Genomic DNA, 24,564 nt, shown 5'->3' on the forward strand with positions numbered 1-24,564 from the left:
AAACTGTTGAAGAACAGATGCTTCTGTAGCAGGATACAGGGCTAGATTAAAAAAAAAAACCTAGAGAAGGTAAATTACATTCTGAAGTGACAGGTGTGTAATGAACTAGTATGAAAATTTCTCTCTTCTGAAAATTGGGAGATGAAAAGACTATTGCTTTTAACTCACCAATTCACTTAAAATCAGAAAAGCAGCACCACGTATCTAAACTCCAGAATTTGCACTGGAGGTTGTGCATACTGAAAATATACTTACCAAGAACTGAAAAGCTGTCTCTCTTCTCTCTGGGAAACTATCTCCTGTTGTTCTCAGTTACTGACTAATGAGGTATTCATAGATCAGCCCAGGCTTCAGATGTGGATTTCAGGGAGGAAACAAAGGTGGGGATGTTCCTCCTTCATTCACAATGGAATAAAGAGGGTAATGTAAGCACTAAGAGTGCAGAAGGGTAAAGAAAACTCTTAAAGGATAAACTTGTTCCAACAGTTTTATTAGCAAAGCAGCTGTCTTTTAAAAGAAAATAAATACAAGGAAGACATTTTTGCCTTTTTTTTATAGCCACAATGAAAATACCAGCTGCTACAGCAAAATCCCTGACTATTAACAATACAACAAAAGACCTGAAGATCAAGGTCCGTCTCCTCAGGAAGGCTGAAGGTAGGAGGCTGTTTGGAATTCGTGTGCAGTCCTGTAACCAGGTGCAAGTTTCAGTAACAGTCCATGGTTCTAACCAGACTTGAAAAGAAGAATAGCAACTTGGCCGAGGTAGAAGTAGATGAAGTGCTTGGTCTCATGAGTCACGTAGCTGCCAAAGTTCCTTCCCACGATGCAGTGCCAAGTGGGATTATATTTCTTGTCAAATTCCTACAGAAGAGAGAACTAGAAATTTAGCATTTTTGTGAGAACTGTACTAATATTGTCTAACAGGGTTTTTTTTGCAATATGTCACTTGTTAACAAGTATCACTTTTGGAAGAACGCAATTAAGGAGCAACATATGCTCTTAAGTGCAAGGATCATCTGTCACTTTAACTCATCCGCTGCTTAGTCAGACCAAAAAAAAAAAAAAAGTGCTTCCAAGCTGCACAGGAATAAGCTTCAGACATATGTTTCGGGAAGTAACTTTTCTGCAAAGTCACACCATGATCTCAAACTGTAATTTTAAGAATTTCACTGCTTGTTCTGAATCTCTACAGATTAAGCCATTATTTTGACTTCATTGGCTGTTTTCAACAAGGATGTTGAAAGGACTCTTGATGAAAAATTCTCTGCCACATGCTTGGTACCATACCAGGTCATGAGACCATGCTCTTCCTACATGCTATAGTCAGGAGCCTGCTCTGACTTTCAAATAAACTCATGTGTATGAATCTACTATGAGTAAAACTGTGCAGTCAGTGGTTGTGTAGTGCAGTATTTAACAGCCGTCAGCCGAAGAGACTTTTATGTGAGAGTATGCAAGACTTTGTGTTCTGCTCAACCATTCAACTACTTGCAGCTCCATTAGGCTCCCAGTAGGAGTCAGAGAGAAAAATATGACATACTGGAAGCTATGAACCACCTGTTCTGCATTAGCATTAACAGTTTGTCTTACATGTGGTGGGGAAAAAGAAACAAAACCAAACCACTTATTACAGGGTCAGCAAACCCCCACTTCTCAAATAGGCTCCATAGAGCCCCAGCTCATCAGTCACAGGGAGAGTCAGCTGCCACTCTCTGTTCACCTGGACAATGGGACAGTGGCAGGAAAGGCTTAAGTAGAAGCCACTGCAAGAGAAAGGCAGGAGGACCTGGAAAAGTCCATGCAAAGGGTGGGGAGAGGAACATAAGGACACCAGCCAACACAGAAAGTCCAACTCGATTATCTAGTGTCTCTGGAACTTGTTGCTCTAGAGCTACTTGCCTAGCAGCATTCTCCCTGCTTGATTTTTCATGTGCACAGAGATTTCATGAGGACATTACAAGCAAATATTTACCTTCTTTATGTGAGCAGCAATGTCCTTCTCGATGTTGTACTTCTCTAAGGCTTGAGTAGCACACTCCACAGAGTCTTGCTGCATCTCTTCAGACATGTCTGCATTCTTGATCACTGCCTTTCGATCACTCATGATTGCCTGTTCTGAGCAAAGAGGACAACTCGAAGTTGCAGGAGCAGCTGCCTGCCAGGATCCCCCTGCCAAGCAGTCGCACAGGTACCGTCCTTCCCAAGGAGCTCTCGGGGCCCTGCAGCGTCTTCGCCGGGGGCGTCGGGGCACAGGCACAGCCCGCGCTCGGAGCCGCACGAACGAACGCCGGCTGCCCCGGCCCGGAGCGACACAAGCCCCGCCGGCCGCCGCCGCCGCCCTCCCAGCCCCTCCCCAGCTCGGCAGCCCCGGGAGAGGGCGCAGCCGCTCCGGCGCCCGGCCCCGCCGGCCTCCCCGTCCCGGGACAGGCGGACGAAGCCCGGCAGCCTCCGCCAAGGGCTCGGAGCCCCGCGCGGCCACAGGGGAGGCTCCCGCCTGCAGCTCCCGGGGTGGCGGCCGCTCTTCCAGGGCCCAGGCACGGGGGAGCCGCCGGGACACGCACCGGGCGACGCGAAGTGCCCGGGCACCGGGACGGCTGAGGCACGGCGGCCGGTGCCCGCGCCGGCCCCCATCCCGGTCTCTCTCGGGAGTCGCCCTCGCCCCGCACCCCCGCCTGTCCCCTCACCGTTCGGCGGGCGCTGCGGGACCGGCGCGGGTGCGGAGCGGCGCGGCGGTGCGGTCTGCCCACTGCGCGCCGCGGACACCCCCGAGCGCCTCCAACCCCGCCCCCTCCGCACCGCCTGCCAGCCATTGGTCACCGCCACCCCCCCGCCGAGCGCCCATTGGCCGTGGCCCGGCGCTCTCGTAGGATTTTACTGTCGCGTTTTCTTTCAGACCGGGATGCCTCGCGCCCGCGTCCGTTCCCATAGCGACGGGCTCGGCGGGGCTCGGCCTCTGGGGCGGCCCCCGGTCCCGCCGCAGGACGCGGGCGAGGTACCGGAGAGCAGGCCCCGCACGTCCCACAGAGCGCATGCTGTGCGGGATGTTAACGTAGATTTCAGCTCCGTACGGAACGGCCCCAGCCCCGGCTCCCGCGTACTCCTCTCTGTCGTCATCTGGCGATCCTGGGCAAAAAACCTGTTCCTTGAAGTACGCTCAGTCTCCAATGCGTTTAATGTGTCCGTCAGTTTCTGTAAAACACCTTTCCATAGTTGATACGTGGGCCCCAAAGGCCGTTTTATTACTCGCCCCAACCCAGATCTCAGAGACACCGAATTTAACCCAGTAACCTCTGCAGCAGGCCCCTGTTTCTCTTTGAACTTTGAACAGCTCTTTCAGTAAGATGCCCTTTACTGAGAGGAAAGCCCACCCATGTTCGAGGAAGGAGTTCCATAGCTTATAAATGGCACTTGATCATCTTTTCTATTCACGTGTCTGTTTTCAATTTGTCTTTGTCTTTCAGACTAAGTGACCTCTGATAGAAATCTATTACCCATATTTACTGAGTATGATCAAGTCAGCTCTAAACTTCGTGCCTTTTGTGAACTGAATCCATCAGACTTCTTAAGTCTCATTTAAGGCATGTTTTGCAGACCTCACTATTTCTGCAACTCTTGCCCCCCCCTTTTTTTTGGGGGGGGGGTGGTGTTTTGGTTTGGTTTGGGTTTGGTTTAAATGAAGCAAGATATTTTGGGAGATCCCTAGTGCTCTCTTTGGTTAGTTTCACTCTCCCCGGGGCACTTTCTGCTTATACTTTTGTCAGCAGCTAGAAAATTGCTGTTGAATCTTCCATACCTGGTGATCTGTTAATAACAGGACTCTGAACCATGTCTATTGCAAACAGCACAGGATGATTTAAAAAAGGTTTTCAAATACTGGTTGATGGGACTGCCATTTCCTTGTAGAAACAAAAAGGAGCAGTCATCCACCTCACATGAAATGCAAATATTTTTCGTATTCATACAGTGTAGTTACCTGCTCAGTGTCATTCATAGCAAAAGCAGCATAACTGGAAGCAACCTTTTGCTTTTGCAAACTTTGAGGTGACGTCAGAAGAATATACTGTCCCCAAAATATTAAAACTGGATAATGTAGTACTGCTGTCACTCTAGAGTATCTCAGAAGTAACTTCTGGCTTTAGCTCCCAAGTTTTAGCATTCCAATTAGAAGAGATGCAATTCACAACTTTGCTTTCTGTCTTGCCATCAGGAGCATGTGTTAGGGACAACTCTGAAAGTCATGAAATTAAGGGAATTTATCTGGTTTAATCCAGCAGAAGAAAGAGCATAAGAGACCTTGTGTGCTAGCAACTTGAAGAAGCTTTGCATAGTCTCGGGGCTACAGTAAGCAATTAATTTACAGAACTGTGTTTAGTATCTGTAGCACTAGCAATGGTTCTTTGAGTACTAGACAGTTTTGTGCTGACAGAACTGAACCATTTAACAACCTTCCCAGGGCTTACAAGGAACTTCAGAAACACCCATGAATCTCTGAGGAGGTGGTTGTGTTTGGTAGCTGCAGGCAAATTTCTATGCATTTATTAAGAAACGGTTAGCTGAAGGAACAGATGTGATGACGACTGCAGGAAATGTCAGTGTGGGTGAGATACACATCGTTAACAAGATACATTAAAGCCTGAGATACAGGGCTTTAAAGAGAAACATTAGAGCCTTACTTGTTAATCAAGAATATAAAAGTATAGTTTCCCTCAGGACAGAGCTGCAGGGGAAGGCAGAACAAATACACATAGGAGATGATAGCTGGAGTAGAGGAGGTGCCAAAGAAAATTGGGTAATGAATAAGGCATATAATGAGATTCCTCTTGCAGATGGAGGTTAGATTGCAAGCACTTTTCAGTTGAGGCCTTTTTTTGCTCTGTGTTGTATACCATATCCCTATATCTAATAGAGATTTTTCCTGGGGTTCCTAGTTACTATCAAAACATAAAATAATCACTATTAGCAATAAAACAACTTCTGTTTTCTTTTTTCCATAAAACTGAAGAAATCTCCACCTTGAAATTTTCTTTGTAAACCTGGAATTTATATGCTGGGGCTTCTAATCCAATTTTGTATGTTACAGATCTACATAGCAGTGGAAAAACCTTAGCAGGTTTAAGTCCAGTTATCTCCATGGTCTCCAGGGAAACTAGCTAGATACATCATCTTAGAATCTGGCCTCCTTTTGTTGTTGTTTTTTTTAACCAAACAGATATTTTTTTTTCTTTTTGCCATATCTATTAACCACTGAGAAAAGATTAGTTATTTCACAAATATACATTATATTTGCCTCACTGCAGTTACAAGGAATTTACAGGTAGTGATTTTATTACACGAGTCCTTAACTATACTTATTCACTTGCCAGGGTTTATAAACTGCATTGTGGCAGAATACTGCAAAGATCTGATCCAGATCCAGACCCACTTGCGTGTCAAGGCCCTGTGGTGAAGGCGGGTGAACAGGCACTATGAAGGGTGTCTTGTCCTTACCTCAGGGTGCAGCCGGGGCCCAGGGGGGCTTTGCGCCATCCTGTGGGGCACAGCACCCACCACATTAGACACACCGAGGGCAGGCTGAGGCACTAACTTATTCTGCCCCATAGGCAGCTCATCTGGCCTTTACGAGGGTTTCTGTTTTGCTGGTTGCAGGTGTCTGAGTCAGGGCTGTAATTCCCTTATTAGTGGTGAAGTTGCAACAAACCCCTTCATTAAAGAAATGTGTGTTTTCCACTTTAAATGCAGTTTGGGCTGCAGGGAACAAGCATCAGGCAGTCTGTTCTCTCACTAGAGTGTGTGGGTAAGGGACCAGCAGTGAATTGGCAGTTTTAAGATTAGCCTGTGCTGTACTGGGAATGTGATATTATCTTTGTCCAAATTGTTGGTTTGGTTGTTGCTTTTAAATAGTTACTTGATGATATGTTGGGTTGGAAGCTCCTGCAGCCATGCAGTTCACTCTCAAATTCCTCTCCCTTTTTCTATGTAAATAACATTGTCCCCATTCTCTCTGACTGTCAAAGGAGGCAGCCAAAATGGATAGAACACAAGTGGGGATTTCTCAAACTGGGAATTCTCTGCTAACGTGCTTGTTGTATGGTGTGACTTGAGGTCTTTCCTTGTTGTGATTAATATATGCATCATAAATGACTTTTAGGCTGAGCTTATGTATTTGTAAAACTTCAGCATTTGCAGGGTCTGAATCTTGAAAAGCCTGAGACTAAAGCACTAATACAGTGTTACAGCTTTGCATAGAATTGGATTAGTGGGGTTAAATAGATACTTTAATTCAACATCCTTGAAAGAATTCGAGTATCATAATAATTACATGTTTTATGCGTATGCATATATGTATATGTGTATATTATGGAAGCTTAAACAAATAATGAAGTAGCTGCACAAATAAGAGTGGGACAAGTGTTTGCTCTCACTTCCTGCCAGAGAAATATGAAAAAAAAAAAATCAGTTCCAGAAAAAAAAACAGTTCAAAGCTTACCAAACATGCAGCCTTTGAGGGTAGTGAGTGAAAGTGGATCCTACCCAGTAGCTGTGATTTTTTTTATACCAGGAAAGACAGCTGTAGTCCTTTTCACTCAGCCTAGCTTTTCCATTAAATACACAGCAGATAATGAATGGCCTGAGAGAGAACTTGTCAAAGCAGTTTGTACACGTAGTATTAAGAGCAAGCCACTAATGGCTGAACCTAGTACCGGTACTATTCAAACTCTTTAGTAGTTTTTTCAGTGTTTTTCAAATTCTGATACTTCTAATATGCTTGGTAGACTTTTGAGATGTTAAGAAACAATGCACGTGTATCGTTAATCCCTAATTTGTATTATCTGTTGTTTGCAGGGATGTGGAAGGTGCAGTTCGTGGGAGAATCGGTTGTTGTGGCCATGCTGAGAGGACTTCCTCTATCAGACAGCTGGCAGGACCTGAAGGGACACGTGCACCAAGCTGGTGGTGTATATTATGCAGATGTACAGAAATGGGAAGTAATGGCTTTTCTCTGCAGAAAGATACAGAACATGCACTGTGTAAGCTGGATGACATCAAGTTATGATCTCATGAGGTGAGTTTCTGCCCTCAGGGGAAGCATGTACCTGCACGGTCATGGAGGAGCCTACTTTCCTTCTCCCATCAGGCTCTCAAGAGCTTTAAGAGCAGACTCAGAACAGGTGATTAGTAGTATCCTATTACAACAACATCAGGGGTCTTTTCTAGCACTTCTGAAGATTCCACTGTGGCCCAGCATGTCATGATCTCTTATAGTGCATGGAGTTAGGGTTGGAATACATAATTGCAGATTCTTAAATCTGTAGGTGGACAGGGCACCACCCAGGAAGGAAAGTTTGTTTTTCAGCTTTTTACTGCACTCTTTATGGCCTGAAAGTGAATGGTCTGGACTATTTGATTCTAGTTTGCTGCAGTATTCTTCTTTCAGCAGGTCTCTCGTTTTTCTCAGTGAGCTTTGGTTTATCTTGCCTCTGACTGTTGGAGTTTCTGTGAGGAAGCCTCAACATTCTCTGCCAGGATGAGACAGTGACAAAGTAGGTTGTTTGCTAAAGCAGTCTCCCCAATTTGCCCAGCACAGCACCTCTTCCCGTGATGGTCTCCTGGCCTCTGAGCCAGTAAGGCAGAGTCAGGGAGGCTCATTTTGTTCTTGGAGCTGTGCTACTTCTTTGCAACCACTTCTTTACTGTGGCTGAGCTTTCTATGACAAACATCCCATCTGGGAGCTGATGGCTGAGGTGCTTGTCCCAGCAATTTCCTTACAGAATTTGAGGTACTGGTACATGACTGTTACTTGAAGGTAACAGGCTGAGCCAGTTAACTCTTAATTTTCAGCACCCTCTTGCAAACAGAAATAACCCTGCGCTAATTCAGTCTATTTTTTCCCTTAAGATGGAAACTTTCCAAGCCAAACCCAAAACTGAGCAGCAAGAAAAGCATCTAGAGCTGCATGCTCAAAGATATTTTACTTCTAGGATATTATCATAACAGTCTGGGGAATGGTTTCTACAACTCTGAGATCTAAAGTAGAAGTTCAGCATCCTTATAACCAAATTACAGCTAGTAAAGTGGTGCTGTTGAGGTGATGACTGCACGAGTTTGTAGAGCTGGAAACAGATTAAAGGTGAAGCCGTATCCAGAGCGGTATCTGCTAATCACACTTCTGCTTCTAATAAAGCTGTTGCTAGCTTCCTGCTAGCAATGTCTGCCTGCAACACTGAAGAGCACCAGGGTACTTAGATTTCTAAAACCTGTTCCAACAAAAAATGAAGGTGACAGTAGATACTTAGTTCACTGTGCCAACAGAACAAAAATGCCAAGTTCACAAGTAATTACATTCTTTATTTACAACAAGCTTAGCCACACAAGATGCTTTAAATAAACAACTGCAGTGCTTTGTTTGAAATGGAAGAATGGTTTAATCCAGAAAATATTGCCAGTGCTGCTGCAGATACATGTCTGGTGGACAGAAATATTTACAGCAAAGATTTTTTTATTTTCGAGCAGCTATTTCTGTGCTTGAAAAGTACTTTCTCAGATTATGTACAACTCCAGGTATTTAATTTGTGAGAATAAAAATACAAAGTGGGAAATAGAAGGTAACCCACGCAGACATGGAGCACAGAGATAAAATGGAAAAATTCAGTAGAAACAAAATATTTGAGAGAATCATCTTCTCAGAGTGCCTTTTCTTCCATAATGAAAATCCGAGTTCTGTCTGTACATCACAGAGATACTCAGCAATGTTACAAACTCCTCCTCCATACCAGACTGTTACTTCTGACAGGGTCAGAGTCGAGCTAAAGGTGCGAAATAGGCAAATACAGCCTTCCAACCTCTCTTGTTTTCCTGACAAACTTGTTGAGGAAAAATACAGTGGTTTGGGTTTTTTAATCATTACCTTTTAATGTTCTCTTTTAAAGTCTTTAAGCCATTCAGTATCTTAAAGAGTAACATCAAATTCACTTTGCTAAATAAAAGCACTAGGGTCATCTGTCGTGCTGCCTTCCAGCTTCATAAACATGGAATATTTCAGTAGCACTACTAAACTTTTTACACCTTCCTTCTTCTGTAAATTGTCTTGCAAGTGCTCTTCTTTTGATCAAAATACATGCCAGGGTATTTCAGCTGTGACTGCACAAAACTTGTTTTTTCCAAATAAAATACTAAAACGGTGTTTGGGTTCTGGGCTTTCACTAAGAGCCCTGCAGAAAAGTCTCTCGTTCTTCTAGCTTTGGTAGAGGGATGTTACCTGATAGAAAACAAAAAGAAAGTTGTGTGAGACCAGGTCTAAGTTACCTTCTGGGTAGTACAACTTAGCACAAAAGTGCTTCTCCAGTTTATTCTGAGTATGTACAGGCAGCTTAAATTTCCTGAGCAAGCAAGGAGAGTAAGTCCTGTCCGACTTCCTGTCAATAATCGCTCAACATGTGCAGTAACTTTAGAGTAAGATTACCTTCTATACTGCTTTTGGACCAATAGATTGCAGACTGTTTTATACAGATGGCTACAGTTATTTATTTTAGTACATCCTTATTACTAGCTAGTATTTTTGAAAGTAAATGCAGCTATGGTGGATTATACTCCTCAGGTTAATTCAAGCAAGATTAAGAGGTTTTTACAAGCAAGACAATACCTGGTGGGGCTACAAAATATTCCTCTACTTTCTCTCTGGCATTTTTCAGCAGCTCTTTCGTGCAGTTGCCTTCTGTAACATCATCTTCTCTGAGATACAGACACCTGAAGAACAAAGATTACTAGCCTGTCTTTAAGCTATTCTATGATATGAAGTAGCAAGTGTGGCTTACTTCTAAACTGGGTTTCGGGCTTAAGTAAGCAGTAAGACAAGTATTGGATCATTTTGAAACAACTAAGAATGCCACTGACAGATATTTGGGGAGCGGCGTGTGCAGATCATTCATGACAAGTAAGGTGCACAAAGGAACCGGAGTTCACCTTTGCTATGCTTACATGTAAAGATCATGGGTGCCAGTGACATCCTCCTTCCACACAAAACCACGGTAAGACTCTTCTGTAAGCAAAGGGGCCAAATGCATAACCAGGGTGATTCCCAGGGGAAAAAAAAAGTTACAAAACCAAATAGTTTGATACATGAATAGTTAAAAGGAGGCTGCTGTGATTCATTACCTGTCCTCCAGGACTGAATCCATCGGTTCTACGCCATCAGTGTTTACTTCATGAAGCTGATCAGCAAACTGGATTGCTTTCTGCAGCCGCTCTACGCCCTCTGAATCGCGGAAATCAACCAAGGCCAGGCGTTCCAAGTGATCCAGCACTTCCACCGTCACTTTTTGCTGTACAAAGAGACAAATATGGACAAAAGAGGGCAAAGGTGAGCAAGTTTAACACAGCGCTACTTTAACTGAAAACTCGCTACATGGCAAACCCCCGAGTTTACATCTGCTGGGAGACGCCGATTTCTTGTACTTTCCCGGAAAATGAACTTTAATCAAACTCCTATTTTTCCCTCCTCCTGACCTCGCACCTAGCGCAGGGCAAACCGGACCTGCCGCTCGTTCCGGTACCTCCGCCCGGGGCAGCGGAGGGCCGGCAGGAGGAACGGCCGGGAGCCGTGCTCCGCGGCCGCACTCGTCCCTCCCGTCCTCCTCCCGGGCGCCGCTCCGGCGGGGCCGCCCCTACCTGCGGGAACGGCCGCTGCTCGCCCTGCTGCCACGCCGGGCGCGGGGGGACCTGCGCGGGGGACACGGCCCGGGCAGCAGGGACCCGCACCGGCGGCGGCGGCAGCAGCCGCTCCCGGGCCGCACCGGGCGCGGCGCGGAGCCACCGGCCGAGGTAGAGCGACCGCATCGCGCAGGATAACGGCGGCGCCCCGGTACGTCACTTCTCCGCGCCGGAAGCGCGTCAAGAGCGGCGGAGCCGCCGGCCCCGGCGCGGTGTGAGAAGGGGCCGCTCGGCCGCCGCGATGAACAGCGTGGGCGAAGCTTGCACCGAGCTGAAGCGCGAGTACGACCAGTGCTTCAACCGCTGGTTCGCCGAGAAGTTCCTCAAGGGCGAGAGCGCCGGGGACCCCTGCGGGCAGCTCTTCAAGCGTTACCAGCTCTGCGTGCAGGTGCGTCCGCCGGCCGCGCCGCCGTTGCGGCACACGGGTAGCCCTCACGCCGCTCCGCGTCCCGCCCGTTCGCTTTCCGCCCCGAGCCTTCTTCCACCGGACTTCACTCTTCTTACCGTAGTCCCGGGAGGAGCCCGCGGCTGCGCACCCCGCCGCGCTGCTCCGGATTTTCTCCTGTGTCCGTCGGTCATGACGTGTAAATATTTTACTGGTGTCTCTTGCTGTGTTTTTCTCGTTCATGTAACTTCTTAAGCCTGCTGGTTTAGAGGCTGTAGCGTGCTTACGTGACGGGATCCGGACTGCATCTTAACACTGAAGCTTTATCCAAACCAGCTTTAAGACTACTTTTTCTCGATCGTGTTTTGTACCAAAGATTACGTCACTTGGCACTATAAAGAAGTGTTGAGGTTTTCTTTTGTTTTTCTTCTTTTTGTTTTTCTTCTTTTCAGAAAGCGATCAAGGAGAAGGACATACCCATTGAAGGCCTGGAGTTCATGGGCCCAAGCAAAGGCAAAACTGAAAACTCCTCTTGACCTCAGCTGTATGGATGGAGTCACTAATACGAGCCTTTGGACTAAGCAACATCACCAGGCATACGACTAGACGCCAGCTGCATGAGACCTTTGTTAAGCTGCTTTCTAGGAAGAGAGGAATCTTCTCTATTTGTAAAAACAGCCACCAAAAAACCCAAAACAAACAAACAAAAAACCTGGATCATGTGGTAACTACTGCCTCCTTTTCAGTGAATTTTGGTGGTGGTGGTTCAGCATCTAACAGCGTGAAAAGCCGTTTGAACTAACTTCCTATTGAATGTACTCCTATAATGGGAGAATGCTTCTTAGAGTGGGCTGAGATAGTAGTTGCTTTGTGACCGATTTCTCTTGCTTATTTATATAACACCTGAAGCGTTTAAAAAGAATATGAAGGAGGTTGATTTACTTTGTCTTGTCCGTGCTGCTGAATTTTGGTGGAAGAAGTTTGTTTTATATGATCCTGAATGCTGAGGGGTGAAAGCACTGTTTTGTATCAGCAACAGAGGTGGTATAAAAGCACTCTATTGGACCTGCAATAACTTAGCTAAAATAAATATAACCAAGTTATATTTTGTTCAAGTAAATAACTGTCCAGTAAAACCTGACTGTGACCTCTAGGAGGGACAGAAGTGGCCTGCAACAGAAGCTGAAGAGGACACTTTTAATGCAGAGGGTACTTCTTCAGCCTTTTCTGAGGTACTGAAACAATCCTGAACTTGAATTCTCTCTCTTTTAGCATTATGCGTTACTGCAGTAAAACTGCTGCACAGCCCTGGCTGCCCTTTTCCACACTACCACAAAGCGCCAGGCTGGCCATGATCACTGTTAGACTTTTGCTTGTGGTAGTTAAAAGCCTGTGTTGAATGAGGGAAACAGGGGGTTGAAGCTTGACAGCTGATAATGTTAGAAGCCCCAGCTGCCGCTTGGGAATCTCACCTGCTCACGACGCTGCTCCTGAACTGTGTGTGTACTTTACACCTAGGAAAGCAAACAAAAGTTATTTGTGCTGGCTTGTAAACTGCAGAAATGCTTGCAGCAACTAGAAAAAAGGTGTTTTGAAGAGAAGCAAGGGATCTGGATCCATCCCATCCAGTGGCCCTGTGAGCACTGTGGCAGGTGAGGAGATTTCCATTGATCCTCATACCAGGGATGGGGAGAAGCTGTCCCCTCTCATTACACTAACACAGGTGAAAGAGTAAAAAAAATACTATGGCCTGGGGACAAAAGAGAAGTCAACTTCCTAATTCTCCTAGATTTACAGTGAGGAAAAAAAGTGAGCTTCACTCTCTTTGCTTTTAAGCACTACCTGAAGGATCATTCAGAATTTTTACTTTTTTAAAAAACTAAAAAAAAAAAAAAAAAAAAAGGTGCAGTTCTCAAATATAATAGCTCGCTTGTCTGCACTACAGCCCCTGAGTAATGACCCCAGACACCGGGAGTAGTGTGAGGCTGATGCAGAAGATCAGGAACTGCAGCAGAGTGGGGCCGTCGTTCCCTGTGTCTTCAGCGACAGCCTAAACACAGCAGCTGGAGCACAGTCAGGTAGCCTGGGTCAGCCACACTCCTGTTCTCAGGTGCATGAGACAGCTAGTGTGATGTCAGTATGGGGATTAAATGTAGCACTTAAAAACCAAGCTGTTGACACTTAAACTGCTGGGTCACTCGGGTATAAATAAAAATAGTAAGCTAAGGGAAAGGTCTTTCTAAGAGCACCGTAAATAGCATTTTGGGGACTGTCAAGTATGCAGCTTTTTTCTTAAGGAATAACACATAACCAGTTTGCTTTTCCATGATCTTCATCTAGGAAGAAATGTAGTGTCATTTTTGTCAGTTAGCTTTAAAACAACTGGGCTCATCAGTGCTTTACTCTGTGCTTTTAACGCAGAAAAGCTTGTCTTGGCACTCATTTTACTAGTAAGTGGGTGAAATAAATTGCATTGCAACATGGGGAAGGGTGTCCCACAGCGCCCACTTTGAGATTTGCACTTGCCATCCATCACTCCGTTCAGCAGCAAGATGCCAAGTCAGCTGGTGCATTCTTCCTTTTGGGAAAAACAGTATTAATGACAGCTAAGACATAGCTCTCTCTTTCATACTATGCAAAAAAATATAGAAGTTGCAGAAGGAACTGGAAAACGGTTGACTTGCAGAGAGGAAAAACTTCAAAACTAATATTGTACTGGAACAGACTCGGAGCTTTAAAGTTGACTGTCAACTATGGAAGATAATTAAGCTCTTCTAGGTTAAGAAGCTTCCGAGTGACACAGGATACATTATACAGACATACACAGTGCTGCAAAAATTGTGTTTTCATTTGTAAGACCTGTATGGAGACTTTCTGCAATCAGACTGCAGCTTTATGAAAAGCAGAGTTGTGAGCAACATACGTGCTGATATACTCGAAAATGTGAGGGCCGAAGATTAACACTGTTAAGGCACACAGAGCTTAATTAAACATCTTCGCTGCCACTCCCTCCCCCAGAAGGGGTTAAGAGAAAATTGCCTTCATGACTGTTAATAAATATTGCAATAGCTGATTACGAAGAATGTGCTTCAGTATATACTGAATTTTAATCTACAGTATTAGCCTGATACCTGTTCGTCTGGCTGCGAGCTGTGGGTTTACAGGGATCAGTTAAACCAGATGTGAAGAATATGAAATTGAGTAGTGTCCTATGCTGAGTGTGCTTCTGTTGTTAGTGTTATCAGATACAGGAGCAGGTATTCAGGCAAGCAAACCCCTTTGCTTCTGCACTGTATCTGTGGGAAGCCTCAATGTTTAAGCAAGCGCTGAACTAAAGAACTTCTAAAGATTCAGATTAACAAAGATGTCAGATCCTAAACTCAAGTTCAGAGTTGTTTATTTAAAGGACCTTTACGCAAGTACAGACAGAGTACGCAAGTACATTCAGCCTCATCACAGAAGGAATGTAGAGTTTCTTAAGTGATGGTTCCCACACAACATTCTGGTCCAAGACGGGAAGAGCCAAAGTTCTGGCTGTGGTCAGGATCTTAGTTTTCATCTTCATAACCGGTTGGGAGAGCATTAACGTGGGGGTTGTGGAATAGAGTTTTGTTCCCGTCACCCCAGGGGAAAGGCTGTTGAAGGAAGAAAGAAAATAAGCCAGTGGCAGCTAACTGAATGATCTATACAGCACAGGAGATCAACAGCAATATGGACTCAAACATCACACAGCTTGATGGGCTGATGCATTAAGCAAGCTGGCATCTATTCCCAGGCTGTAGGAAGCAAGAGCTGGAAAAACAGTCTCCCTTAGCTGAGAGCCGTCCTCTCTAGACAACAAGATCTTTGTTCTTGGTTAAACATCAACTGCACTATGCTATGAAGACCCCAGTTTTTAGAATTTGGGATCTCCTCTGTTAGCTTCTAGATCTGTATTAGGTTTAGGTAAATACAGCAGCTCTAGGACTGAAATGTTTTCTTGGGGGTGGGAAGGCCTGTGAATATCACAGCTACTTCATCTGAGCTGGGAGAAACTCTTCTGCTGCCTCCAAAACAAAGCCGTGAATTAAGATCACAGCTACGTACGCAGCGCCTCACGTAGCAAAGAAAGCAAGTGACACTGTACTAATCTCAGATGAAGCTCTACAATCACGGAAGAAAAGAGGGCCTTAAACAGAGCAGGCGAACGTACCTTGGTCCTGATCCGGAGGTGAGTGTAAGGAACAAACTCGGGTCTCTCATGCTCGTGGTGTGCTTTCAAGTAGCAGTTCAGCATGCAAACGCCAACGCCGGGCAGAGCCACCACGTAGCTCAAGAGCTTCCACAGGCGGGCTAGTAGGAAGCGTTACATGAATTAGAACAATAATCGCCATTTCCATTAGTGCCAAGCGACCGGAGAGCATGTGAAATGCAATTAGTACATTAATGAGGAATTACGCTCAACGTCCCTCACCACAGCGCGAGTCTCCCTCCCTGTTTTGAACAGGGAGACGAGGCAGCTCCCCTCTCTCGCGGGGATCCCGGGCTCACAGCTCTCCGGGGGAGACTGCCGCCCTTCGCCCGGGCTCGCACCGCCGGCGCCTGCCGAGCGCCCCCGGTTCCGCGGCGCAGCCCCGTTCGCCGCGAAGGGCAGCGGCTGTCAAGGACAGCCGGCCGCGGGCCCCGACTACGTCCTCGCCTCGAAAAGCCCCGTTACCTCCTCCAGCTTCGTGGGCCGCGGCCGACATGCTCCGCCCCGGCAAAGAGCGCGGGGCGGCGGCGCCGAGCAGCAACCGGGAGACCCTTCCGAGCGCCGCCATCCCTTCAGCGTCCTCGGCCCCCCCACCGGAACCGGAAGTCCGACGGCGGCCGGCAGGGGACAGGGCAGCTGCGCGCACAGCCGCCCGCTGCGTCCGAGCATGCGCGCTCCGCTCCCACCGCGAGCCTGACCTTGAGCGGCAGCGGGCTGCGGCCGCCTTGCTGCGCATGCGCCATGGCTCGGCGGGGAGGGGGAGGGAGGAGCCGTTAGTGACGTGGGCGTCGCCGCATGTCGTTAATGAGGGGGGGTGGGTGAACGGGCGCCATTTTGGTGCTGAGGCGTGGGGGTGACGCGCAGCTGGTCCAGGCTTGGGGGGAGGCTGCCCTGCGAGCACCCCCGGAGCTCTGGGGACAGGGAGGGTGCGGGAGAGCGCTGGGGGGGGGTCCCGGGTGTGAGGGGACCGGAGGGCTCGTCCTGCGGGGCTGGTCTGGCAGCCGGGCAGCCGTGACACAGCTCTCCAGAGCAGAAGGAAACCTACTGATCTATGACATTGCGTACAGAGAAAGTTGGGGAGGGGCGTCCGCCACTGCGATGTCCATGAGTGAGTTTCAGAGGCTGTGGTCGGTGTAGGTGGCCCAGGAGACAGGCCTGGTGTCCTGTGTAGAATTTCCAGGCAGCGAAGGGATTGCACACCTGTATTTCAGTTTCTTTTATGCAACACCAGAGGACGGCTGTTAGATTTGGTAATGCGACTTTTTCACACTAGGGACCGATCCCATCACTGGGATATAAAAACTGTTTCAATCATGACAATAAAAAGACATTTGTCATTAATGAAATGCAGTTTTGTAACCACTGATGTTTTAATTATGTGGATTCCTGGGATGATCCTGCTGAAATAATAACACCACTTGAATGAACACAGGATCTCCAGAAAAAAAAAATCATTGTAATTAGTTTGCAATTATTTAGATCCTATTTTATTATAATTCTTTATCGGAGCCTGATGGTTGGCTGTTTGACCTTTGGTAGAAGCCATGTAGATGGAGTGTACATTTTCAAACACTTAAAATCCTGCACTAATATGAGAGGATTCCTGTAGTCGATGCAGAGACTGGAAGAGTGAAAAAGCAGAGAAACGGTGTGCTCAGGAAGGGGTGGTGGTAAGGTCTGGTCTGTGAGCAAATGATGATGAAGGAATTGTATTCTCCTCCTAAAGGTGTGTTTGTTCATGGAAGGAAAAGGAGGACGTTTGTCTGTCATATGAAGCAGGCATCTATGAAAGATGAAGAGGAGCTGAGGGAAAGCACAAGAGCTCCGTCTTGGTTTGGGATTATGTTATTACAGAGTGCTGCTCTGGCCAGGGGCTCACGTTTCACCTTGGTCCCACGAAACTGATCGCTTTTCTGTTGGCAAGATCAAAGCATGTAGCACGGCTGAGTTGCTGTTACAACATGGTTGTTAGATGGTAGGAAGCTGTGTTTGCTTCTGGGGAGTGTGACTTCTCCCTTTTCACTTGGAGCAGGTCTCATGTCCAAATTTACTATGTAGCATATAGGAATGGTAAGATGGCTGGGATCTTGGAAGGCTGTTGCAAAACATACCTTGACATAAAAATATTGCTCAGTTGTTTGTTTACTGTATCTTTGCAGTTTAAACTGTTAATAAGTACTTTGTTATTCTCTTTATTTTTTTAAATCACAAGTACCTCTTATAGTGATTTGCCTTCATGTTCTTTCATTTAATAAATCATTTTAAGAACAGTCTTGCTTCCATACTGAAAGAGGTTATTGCCTGGTGGCATTGTGTGTACCTACAGAAGTGTTCTTCCATCTTCATTGACATGATGCATTTTGTACAGTACAGACCCGAAACCACTGCAGCTCACCGTGTACACGCATATCTGCTTTGCTGAATGAGGTTGGCAATGTTATGTCATTAAGTTCTTGTCCATATTGGAGGTGAATTTTACTTTTCTCCGCCTGCATCCTTTGGATTCAGGCTTATGAGATGTGTAGTATCGGACTTTTAAAAAGGAATTTGCATGTGACTTTTCTTGGGAACAGAAGATAAGGAATTATTTTGTATAACGTTATAAGTGATGAAACCTAGATTAAGTTCTGTATCCTAAGGCAAATTACAGTGTTGTTTTTATAGCAGGAGCTACATAAACAAAACTGCTCTTGTTTGTAGCGAAAAGAACTGTAAGCAACAGACATTAATGTTTACAAAGGAGGGAAAACAAAAAAGGATTAGCAAAACAAGAAGCAAACCTGTCTAGGATGAGGAAAGAAGCATAAAGTGGTAGTCTCTAAAATAAAAAGAATATGTGAGCTGTGTTGCTGCAGTAGCCTCAGAACACGACATGCAAGTGTTCAGCAGGAGGTGAGAGCAGCCAAGGTGTGCTTCTCCCTAGTTCTCCCTGACACTTGCTCCTCTGACAGTCTTGAAAATGCTCTTCAGAGAAGAAAATGCTCACAGAGGGTGGTACATAGTAGTGGTGACTCAGCACAGCTGCCCCAGGTTAAAAGAAGTTCCTTGGGAGCACTTGCACGCATGGAGCTCCAGGGGGCTTGTGGAGAGGAACTGAAAATGGGGTTCGGGTCTGTCCTGAACTTGGGTGTGGTGGCAGTTTCATTACAGTCCGAGTTATGCTGATTTAAAGTGGAACTTTATTAGGCTTTATCATCCCAACAGCTGTAATTAGTCTCCTTATTAGGTGTGTCAGGAGTCTAATGGGTCTGATTCACCTTTTCTTTAAATGTGGTGTAAACTGGGAGTGATTGTGGGAAGACACAAAAGATTCCACGTGAAAAACTTGTCCTTGAGATAAGACAGACAGGTATTTGAAGAAACCTAGATATTTTTAAAAGTATTGTGAAGAATCTTTTGATACAGTTGTGTGAAATATGTTTAACTGTGCAATATGTAATGGGTATTGTCACTGTGATGATTGCAGTCATCTTGATAGCACATGTTTTTACAAAGGTGTGGGGGAAATATTGGTGAATGAACAGTCAACTCTGCCACTGGCTCAGTAGCTCTATCTGGATTATTGACCCGTGCCGTGGGAACCCCCACTTGCACTCACCGGTATGTACTGCTGTCTTGCAGAAGGGACTTAATGTGAGTTTTTCCAAAGCTGACCTATTTGAGAGCCTATAGCTTGATTTAGAAAGTAGCATATCACCTTTAAAAATCCAGTCCGACATCCAACATTTTGAGCAAGTTTCAACATGTACATTTTTCCGAAAGATCCAGCATCCTGGGAGCCTTCTGAGTGCAGAAATGCTACAAAGTTAGCTCTGAAAAAGGCCTGTGTGGGTGTGGGGGTGTGTGGATATAAAGTGTTGGTAGCCAGTCACTTTGAGACAGCTGTTTTCAGTGTGGTGGTGGGACAGGTGGAAGTCGGGCCAGAACTCCTGTAATCTGACTTGGCTACCCAGTAGACATCTGTTGGGTGTGAACACTTTGGATCGTATCGCTGTTCAGTTTAGCAAAATTTGAATGATTGCAGTGAGCTGGTGTTCAGTAGAGGTGGAGTTGACTCGCTAAGCTGAAAAATAATGTTTGTAGTGCAGAAGAAAGCTTGGGTTTGCGTATACTGAGCACAGAGATGCTTGTGGAGGCAGGAAGGTTTAGCCTTCAGGTAATGGCCCTAAAAGTTAGTGAATTCTGAGGTAGGTTCCACTGTAATTCAGAATCAAAGGCCACTTTCCAAAGACTTGTCTTTCACCTTTCTTTTTCTTCTTATTTCTCCTAGCTGCGGTGGGGGCTATCGGAGAGGACATGGATAACAGCATGAATCACTGATGAGGTGTGATTTATAAAAGCCTTCAATACCGTCAGCTGGGGCTAAAAGCTGTCAAAGCAATGCCGGACTGGCCCGCCTGGTGGCAAACTGCTTTCACTGGAAGTGCCTCTCCGTTTAGGAGGTTTGGGAACAACAAACGTGCTCACTGGGATTTCAGACTGTAATCTCATCTCTGTGCATTTTCAGGTTTTCAGGGACCTGCTCATCCCTCTCGAATAGCATTGTTTCCTCCATCAGATACTGTCTTAACAAATGCAGAGTCCGTGCTGCAGAGATAGCGTCTGTGTCTCAAACTTCACAGAGTTTCTGGGGGGTTCTTCATCTTCTCCCTGTAGTCCTGGAACTGCAGAAATCAATATTCTGCCATCTGTAAATCCTTTGTTCCCCTTTTCACCAGGGCTTTATCAGCTTTGTAAGTGAAGGAGGGAGGGGGGAAGAGGGCATTGAGAAAGCCATTGTCCCTTCTCTCGGGAATGATCTGGAAGTACTATGCAAATCTTCATTTGAAGACCCTGGGAACTGGGGGAGGGCTTTAGCTGCGAGCTCAGTAGGAGGGGAGCTCTGCATCCCTGCTGACACACTCCTGCCTAGTGCAAGGAGCTGGGAAGAGTTTTTTGAACTGGCAGAAGAGACGTTTTTTGCTTTGTGCACTTCTGTGAGGCTTTGCACTCCTTATGTTTCCTGCTTTGTGCTTTTTTTCTGCCTGCTTCTTCTGAATGTTTGCATAAGAATTGGGTAGGGGAGAGATCCAAAAGCTGCAATTATCAGTGATGAAGTCAGAACAGTGCAGGGTGTAGCACCCCTCCTGCCTTCCCACCTTGCACCCTGGAGTCTCCCACCAAGCAGTGGTGCAGCCCCAGTGGTGCTAGCGCATGTATAGCCTGACTGCTGGCATTAGCATAGAGCACGGACTCAGTTTCAGAAAGCAAATAATTCAGCTGGTCAGGAGCAGTGGAGTAAAATAGTTTGCAGTTCTCAAATTATCACGTTGTAGCCAGGTCTTAAAAAGCCTCCTCTTACGGGGACAAAGACTCGCAGACCAGTACCTGCTTTATGAAACACTGCAGTCTGTCCTGGCTTGGCTCAGAGCTCTGTCACCTGTTTTATATTAGGGCAGGGTCACACTAACTGCCAGTTTCCTGGAAGCTGTGTAGGGTCCTTCTTACGCCTCATGGAAGGGGAAATAGCCTGACTGCATAGACACAGAGGTGAACAGGACAGCAGGGGAGGGAGAGTACAGATTCATATCTAGGCATTTTTGTGTTTATAAGCTACTGTAAAGGCAGTCATAGTCTTTTGATTTTCTGACCTTCATTTTCACAGCATCAGTCCCATTGTTTATTTTTCAAAATTTGAGGGGTTTTGTGTTCCAACAAACTAAAAATTACTTTCAAACAATGACAGCCCTGGAAAATGCAACACTATTCTCTGTCTCTCCTGGGCAGCTGAGAAGATGCAGCCTTTTAAAAATCTCACCTTCTGTCAAAGTCATAGGAACACATGCCATGAGACCTGATTCTCTGTTACTTCCCACGTTATATCCAAATCAATGTAAAACACTAGTGTTTTGTTCTGCAAGTACTTTACTGCTTTGTAGAGGGAAAGTGCATCACAAGCATACTCTCACATGCACAATTGGGTCTAAATCTGCTCTCTTTTTTTTCATGTGTAACTCCAGAGTGACTCAGCTGACTTGGGAAATGTCCCCTGAAACTGTGCTAGCTGGAAGCCAGCCTTGGACATGCCCTCTTGCTCCTGTAAGTGCTCCCACTACCTGTGCACACTCGGGCATCCATGTAGATGCTTTCCTGAGTAAGCTTGTTTGCATGCGGACTGGTGTATGAATGCACATTCTTCTCACCCGCTCTTCACATATGCATGCAAACACACACGCATTCTCAAGTGCGCACATCCCTTCCCTTTCTCTCGTATACATTTGCACACATACACAGACCTTTTTGAAAGCTCCTGTTTTCAGAAAGGTTTTATTTATAGGTCCTGCCTGGTTGTGAATGTGAAAGGGAGAAAGCCCCTCAGAGGGTTCCTTTCATGTGTAAATCAGCCTAGGCTGAGAGCATTGGGGTCACTGAGAGGAGGATTTCACTCTTAATTACTCAGAGAGAAAGCAGGCAGGGGACTTTCTCAAACTAATAGGGTTGTTCTCTGCTGGGGAAAGCAGCCTGAGATGCCCAAGTTTCTCTTGCATCAGACTTCGGGCTCTGATTCACAGGCCTCTTCTGCCAGTAGCAAGAGCTGGTATCTATGTGGCACTTGGAACAAACAGTTCAGCTTCCAAACCAGCTTACTTGTTATGGTTATGTTCATTCTGATAATTGGGTGTTCTCTGGAGGCCAGTGGAAGAACTGACCTAGTTTGCTTTATTTTTATGCCACTTTTATTGAAAACTTATGTTAGTCTGTGCTGCTTATATCTGTGACTCCATCTGAGGACCTCAGTATTCTTCCAGACCTGAAAGCTCTCACCTCTCTGCCAAGCAGCAAAATGTTATTGTCTAGAGATTAGTCCAGTGAGCAGGGCTCTGAACTTGGACTTAAAACCAGCACTGAATTCCCAGTTCAGCCACCGAATGCCTTTGTGACCTTAGCTGTGAAACGGGGTAATCTTCTCTCTGGAATGGGGCTGTTAAGAACAAAAGTCAGTATGGATTGTGATACTCTTGGTAATAAGGCTGCGAATACCAGGGTAAATGCATGTCTGAAGAGAGGTGTCTTTTTCCTGGAATGCAACGCAGGCATGGGGATTGCGCTGCTGAAGTAGCGTTGTCACCTGTCATCCCTCAACACAAAACTGAGTCTGGAAATCTACTGCAGAGACAGGAGCACCCCAGCCACGAGCCACTCGGTTCTTTACAGCAACCGCAGGACCTGCTTGTACAACCACACACTAAAACAAAGTGCAGCTGCAAAGTGCAGCTGTCAGTATTTGCAAGAAAGAGATCTGTCAAGTGCATGTGCACACACAAGCAAGTATATTTTTTTAACTTCGGTTGACTCAGTTAAATTTACAGTCTCTCATCTGTACACCTCCTTTTCATATAGCCTCTCCTTTTCTGGATAGGAAGTAAATGCTTTGAGGGCTGAACATTCCCAACCTGTGCACAAACAGCCCCCTGGGAACCCTGATACAGGGTTCTTGAAGCTGCATTAGTTCAGCTTGCCTGGGATGGCAGAGGTTTTAGTCCAAGAGCACCTGTTTGAGGAAGCTCGTAGTAGTGGTGGGGGCCATTGGCAGATGAGGTCAGCAGTCTGAAGTGTCTGCATAGGTCAGAGAGAAATGAATGGGTCATTTCTTTTGCAAATGAAGAGCTGCAGCCTGGAGCAGCCTTAGCAGAGCCCAGCATGTGGGTCCAGGCTGTGCCTTTTATGAGCTGATGGAAATGGGGCCCAAAAGGACTTCCCTGATGGAGTTCTGTCACAGCCTTTGTTATCTTTGCCTCCTGCAGCATGCACTGGGCATAGAATATGGATTGGGGGTTATCCTGGCTACCAGCACAGTCAAGAGGATGAAGCCTTTATGGCTGCATAGAAAACCTAAGGCTGCAGGGTATCCTTATTGCCATTCCACAAGGAAAATCTTGTTTTAAGATGTAGAACACATGTTTCTTTCTGCTTTAGTGCTCCTTTTTTGCCAACCTACACTAAAATGAGTAAATCCAAGGGCTGCTTTAAAATAATGCACATAACTGAGTAACAGGGATTAAAAGGCCTGGATTCTATTCTTCATGCTGGTGGTAAATTGTCAGTTACTTTGACAAAGCCCTATGAATGCCTTATGCCTCACTTTTTCTGTAAAACACTGAATAATAGTAATGTATTCCTTTTTCTAAAACATTCTGAGGATTTGGGCTACAGAGTACTTTATATATGCAAAATGTTGCTGTTAGTAGCGCCGTCTGTCAATGAAATCTCTTTTTGTCTACTTTTTATGCAACAATGTTACTTTTTCTGAGTTGTTGATTTAGGATTAATTTTATGTTATATAAACAATGTCAGTTCTGTCTTGCCATTTGCCTTTTGCTTCTTTGCAGACCACCAGGGAACTTCTTTCGCTGTGACATTGTAATGGGAGGTGGAGACACCTCGAGGAGAAGGTCGAAACAGACAACAACAGTTACAGTCAATAACATCTATGACTTGAGAAAAATCTTGTCTCAATTACAGGTTTGTGTGTGATCTGTGCATGCCATCTTTCCTATGTACAGGTATTTAAAATAAGGCAGGACACAGAAATAACTGTTTCCCTTGTAGGAGCTCTAGGAAGAGCTTCCTATTATTGTCTTTTCACAGCCTCAGATAGAGTAGGGCAGAGTGGGGGTTTTAAGGGGAAGGCAGCTAAGGTTAGAGTAACTGTGCTCAAGGTTTCTCCTCACTGCTGTGATGTTACAGCTGTGACAAGTAGCCAGAAGTTAGAACAGTCCTGGGACTGCCAGAACTTGCACTGAAGAGAAAAATGAGCTTAGGTTTAGATTTTATTTTTTGACCTCTGCTATGTGTGAAGGATTGCTTTTTATGGCTTTTATCTCCATTTTCCTTTAGAAACCTCAGGAGGACTGTCCACCCTTCAAATCTGTTTTGATGTGTTTTAAATGCATGATATGGAGCACAGCCACTCTCAGTAGGTTGCAGAAAGAGGACATAAAATCATAACATGTCTTCAGAGGGGTAAGTATGTTCTTTAGTTCCTAGAAGCATCAGCCAGGTTTATACCACTTTGTGTAAGAAGAGCTGCAAGAGAAGATGAATGTTTCTGAGGGCTCGGGGACAGTTTCATGTTTAGGGTAAGGCTGAGGTTAGCCATGGAGCCTGTGTCCAGGCAGTAATTTGACAGCAGACATGGGCACACAGTAATGCAGTCTCTGAAAATCACAGAAGCCTGCTGAGTTATTGTGAGCTGGAG

At 45.8% G+C, this 24,564-nt stretch overlaps 4 protein-coding genes and 1 long non-coding RNA gene across 6 annotated transcripts; 2 read left to right on the top strand and 3 right to left on the bottom strand.

Moving 5' to 3' along the window:
* Positions 1 to 469: 469 nt before the first annotated feature.
* On the bottom strand, positions 470 to 2,802 carry LOC104312886 (dynein light chain 1, cytoplasmic). Of its 2 annotated transcripts, none has more exons than XM_069795244.1 (3): positions 2,688 to 2,802; positions 1,976 to 2,118; positions 470 to 864 (listed from the first exon to the last, which is right to left on the bottom strand). In XM_069795244.1, the coding sequence occupies exons 2-3, from the start codon at positions 2,105 to 2,107 to the stop codon at positions 727 to 729; spliced, it is 270 nt and encodes an 89-aa protein (XP_069651345.1). In that variant the 5' UTR covers positions 2,108 to 2,118; positions 2,688 to 2,802; the 3' UTR covers positions 470 to 726. The 2 variants fall into 2 exon arrangements, with proteins under 2 accessions (XP_069651345.1, XP_069651344.1); XM_069795243.1 differs by having other exon boundaries at positions 1,976 to 2,113; positions 2,688 to 2,771.
* A 5,526-nt stretch (positions 2,803 to 8,328) lies between these two features.
* GATC (glutamyl-tRNA amidotransferase subunit C) lies at positions 8,329 to 10,851 on the bottom strand. Its single transcript, XM_069795242.1, has 4 exons — positions 10,669 to 10,851; positions 10,156 to 10,322; positions 9,644 to 9,747; positions 8,329 to 9,259 (listed from the first exon to the last, which is right to left on the bottom strand). The coding sequence occupies exons 1-4, from the start codon at positions 10,834 to 10,836 to the stop codon at positions 9,204 to 9,206; spliced, it is 495 nt and encodes a 164-aa protein (XP_069651343.1). The 5' UTR covers positions 10,837 to 10,851; the 3' UTR covers positions 8,329 to 9,203.
* A 42-nt stretch (positions 10,852 to 10,893) lies between these two features.
* TRIAP1 (TP53 regulated inhibitor of apoptosis 1) lies at positions 10,894 to 12,198 on the top strand. The gene is made up of 2 exons (XM_069795248.1): positions 10,894 to 11,098; positions 11,548 to 12,198. Exons 1-2 carry the CDS (start codon positions 10,952 to 10,954, stop codon positions 11,629 to 11,631), a joined length of 231 nt encoding a protein of 76 aa, XP_069651349.1. The 5' UTR covers positions 10,894 to 10,951; the 3' UTR covers positions 11,632 to 12,198.
* Positions 12,199 to 14,475: 2,277 nt separating this feature from the next.
* On the bottom strand, positions 14,476 to 15,951 carry COX6A1 (cytochrome c oxidase subunit 6A1). Its single transcript, XM_069795241.1, has 3 exons — positions 15,792 to 15,951; positions 15,288 to 15,427; positions 14,476 to 14,730 (listed from the first exon to the last, which is right to left on the bottom strand). The coding sequence occupies exons 1-3, from the start codon at positions 15,892 to 15,894 to the stop codon at positions 14,644 to 14,646; spliced, it is 330 nt and encodes a 109-aa protein (XP_069651342.1). The 5' UTR covers positions 15,895 to 15,951; the 3' UTR covers positions 14,476 to 14,643.
* A 3,658-nt stretch (positions 15,952 to 19,609) lies between these two features.
* LOC138687179 (uncharacterized) lies at positions 19,610 to 23,951 on the top strand. The gene is made up of 3 exons (XR_011326448.1): positions 19,610 to 19,768; positions 21,326 to 21,404; positions 23,696 to 23,951. It is a non-coding gene; the product is annotated as an uncharacterized lncRNA (long non-coding RNA).
* Positions 23,952 to 24,564: the final 613 nt, after the last annotated feature.

Source organism: Haliaeetus albicilla, chromosome 10 (genome assembly GCF_947461875.1).
Source record: "Haliaeetus albicilla chromosome 10, bHalAlb1.1, whole genome shotgun sequence".
Lineage (NCBI taxonomy): Eukaryota > Metazoa > Chordata > Aves > Accipitriformes > Accipitridae > Haliaeetus > Haliaeetus albicilla.

What these genes read in the sequence shown, in the direction of transcription:
- LOC104312886 (XM_069795244.1), bottom strand. Translation starts at nt 2,107, where the DNA reads ATGAGTGATCGAAAGGCAGTGATCAAGAATGCAGACATGTCTGAAGAG. An exon ending in TTGCTGCTCACATAAAGAAG is followed by an intron (nt 865 to 1,975) that starts GTAAATATTTGC and finishes TCTCTTCTGTAG; the next exon opens with GAATTTGACAAGAAATATAA.
- GATC (XM_069795242.1), bottom strand. Translation starts at nt 10,836, where the DNA reads ATGCGGTCGCTCTACCTCGGCCGGTGGCTCCGCGCCGCGCCCGGTGCG. An exon ending in GATTCAGTCCTGGAGGACAG is followed by an intron (nt 9,748 to 10,155) that starts GTAATGAATCAC and finishes TTTGTTCTTCAG; the next exon opens with GTGTCTGTATCTCAGAGAAG. An exon ending in ATATTTTGTAGCCCCACCAG is followed by an intron (nt 9,260 to 9,643) that starts GTATTGTCTTGC and finishes GTTTTCTATCAG; the next exon opens with GTAACATCCCTCTACCAAAG.
- TRIAP1 (XM_069795248.1), top strand. Translation starts at nt 10,952, where the DNA reads ATGAACAGCGTGGGCGAAGCTTGCACCGAGCTGAAGCGCGAGTACGAC. An exon ending in GTTACCAGCTCTGCGTGCAG is followed by an intron (nt 11,099 to 11,547) that starts GTGCGTCCGCCG and finishes TCTTCTTTTCAG; the next exon opens with AAAGCGATCAAGGAGAAGGA.
- COX6A1 (XM_069795241.1), bottom strand. Translation starts at nt 15,894, where the DNA reads ATGGCGGCGCTCGGAAGGGTCTCCCGGTTGCTGCTCGGCGCCGCCGCC. An exon ending in GGCCCACGAAGCTGGAGGAG is followed by an intron (nt 15,428 to 15,791) that starts GTAACGGGGCTT and finishes GCTTCCTACTAG; the next exon opens with CCCGCCTGTGGAAGCTCTTG. An exon ending in ACCTCCGGATCAGGACCAAG is followed by an intron (nt 14,731 to 15,287) that starts GTACGTTCGCCT and finishes TTCCTTCAACAG; the next exon opens with CCTTTCCCCTGGGGTGACGG.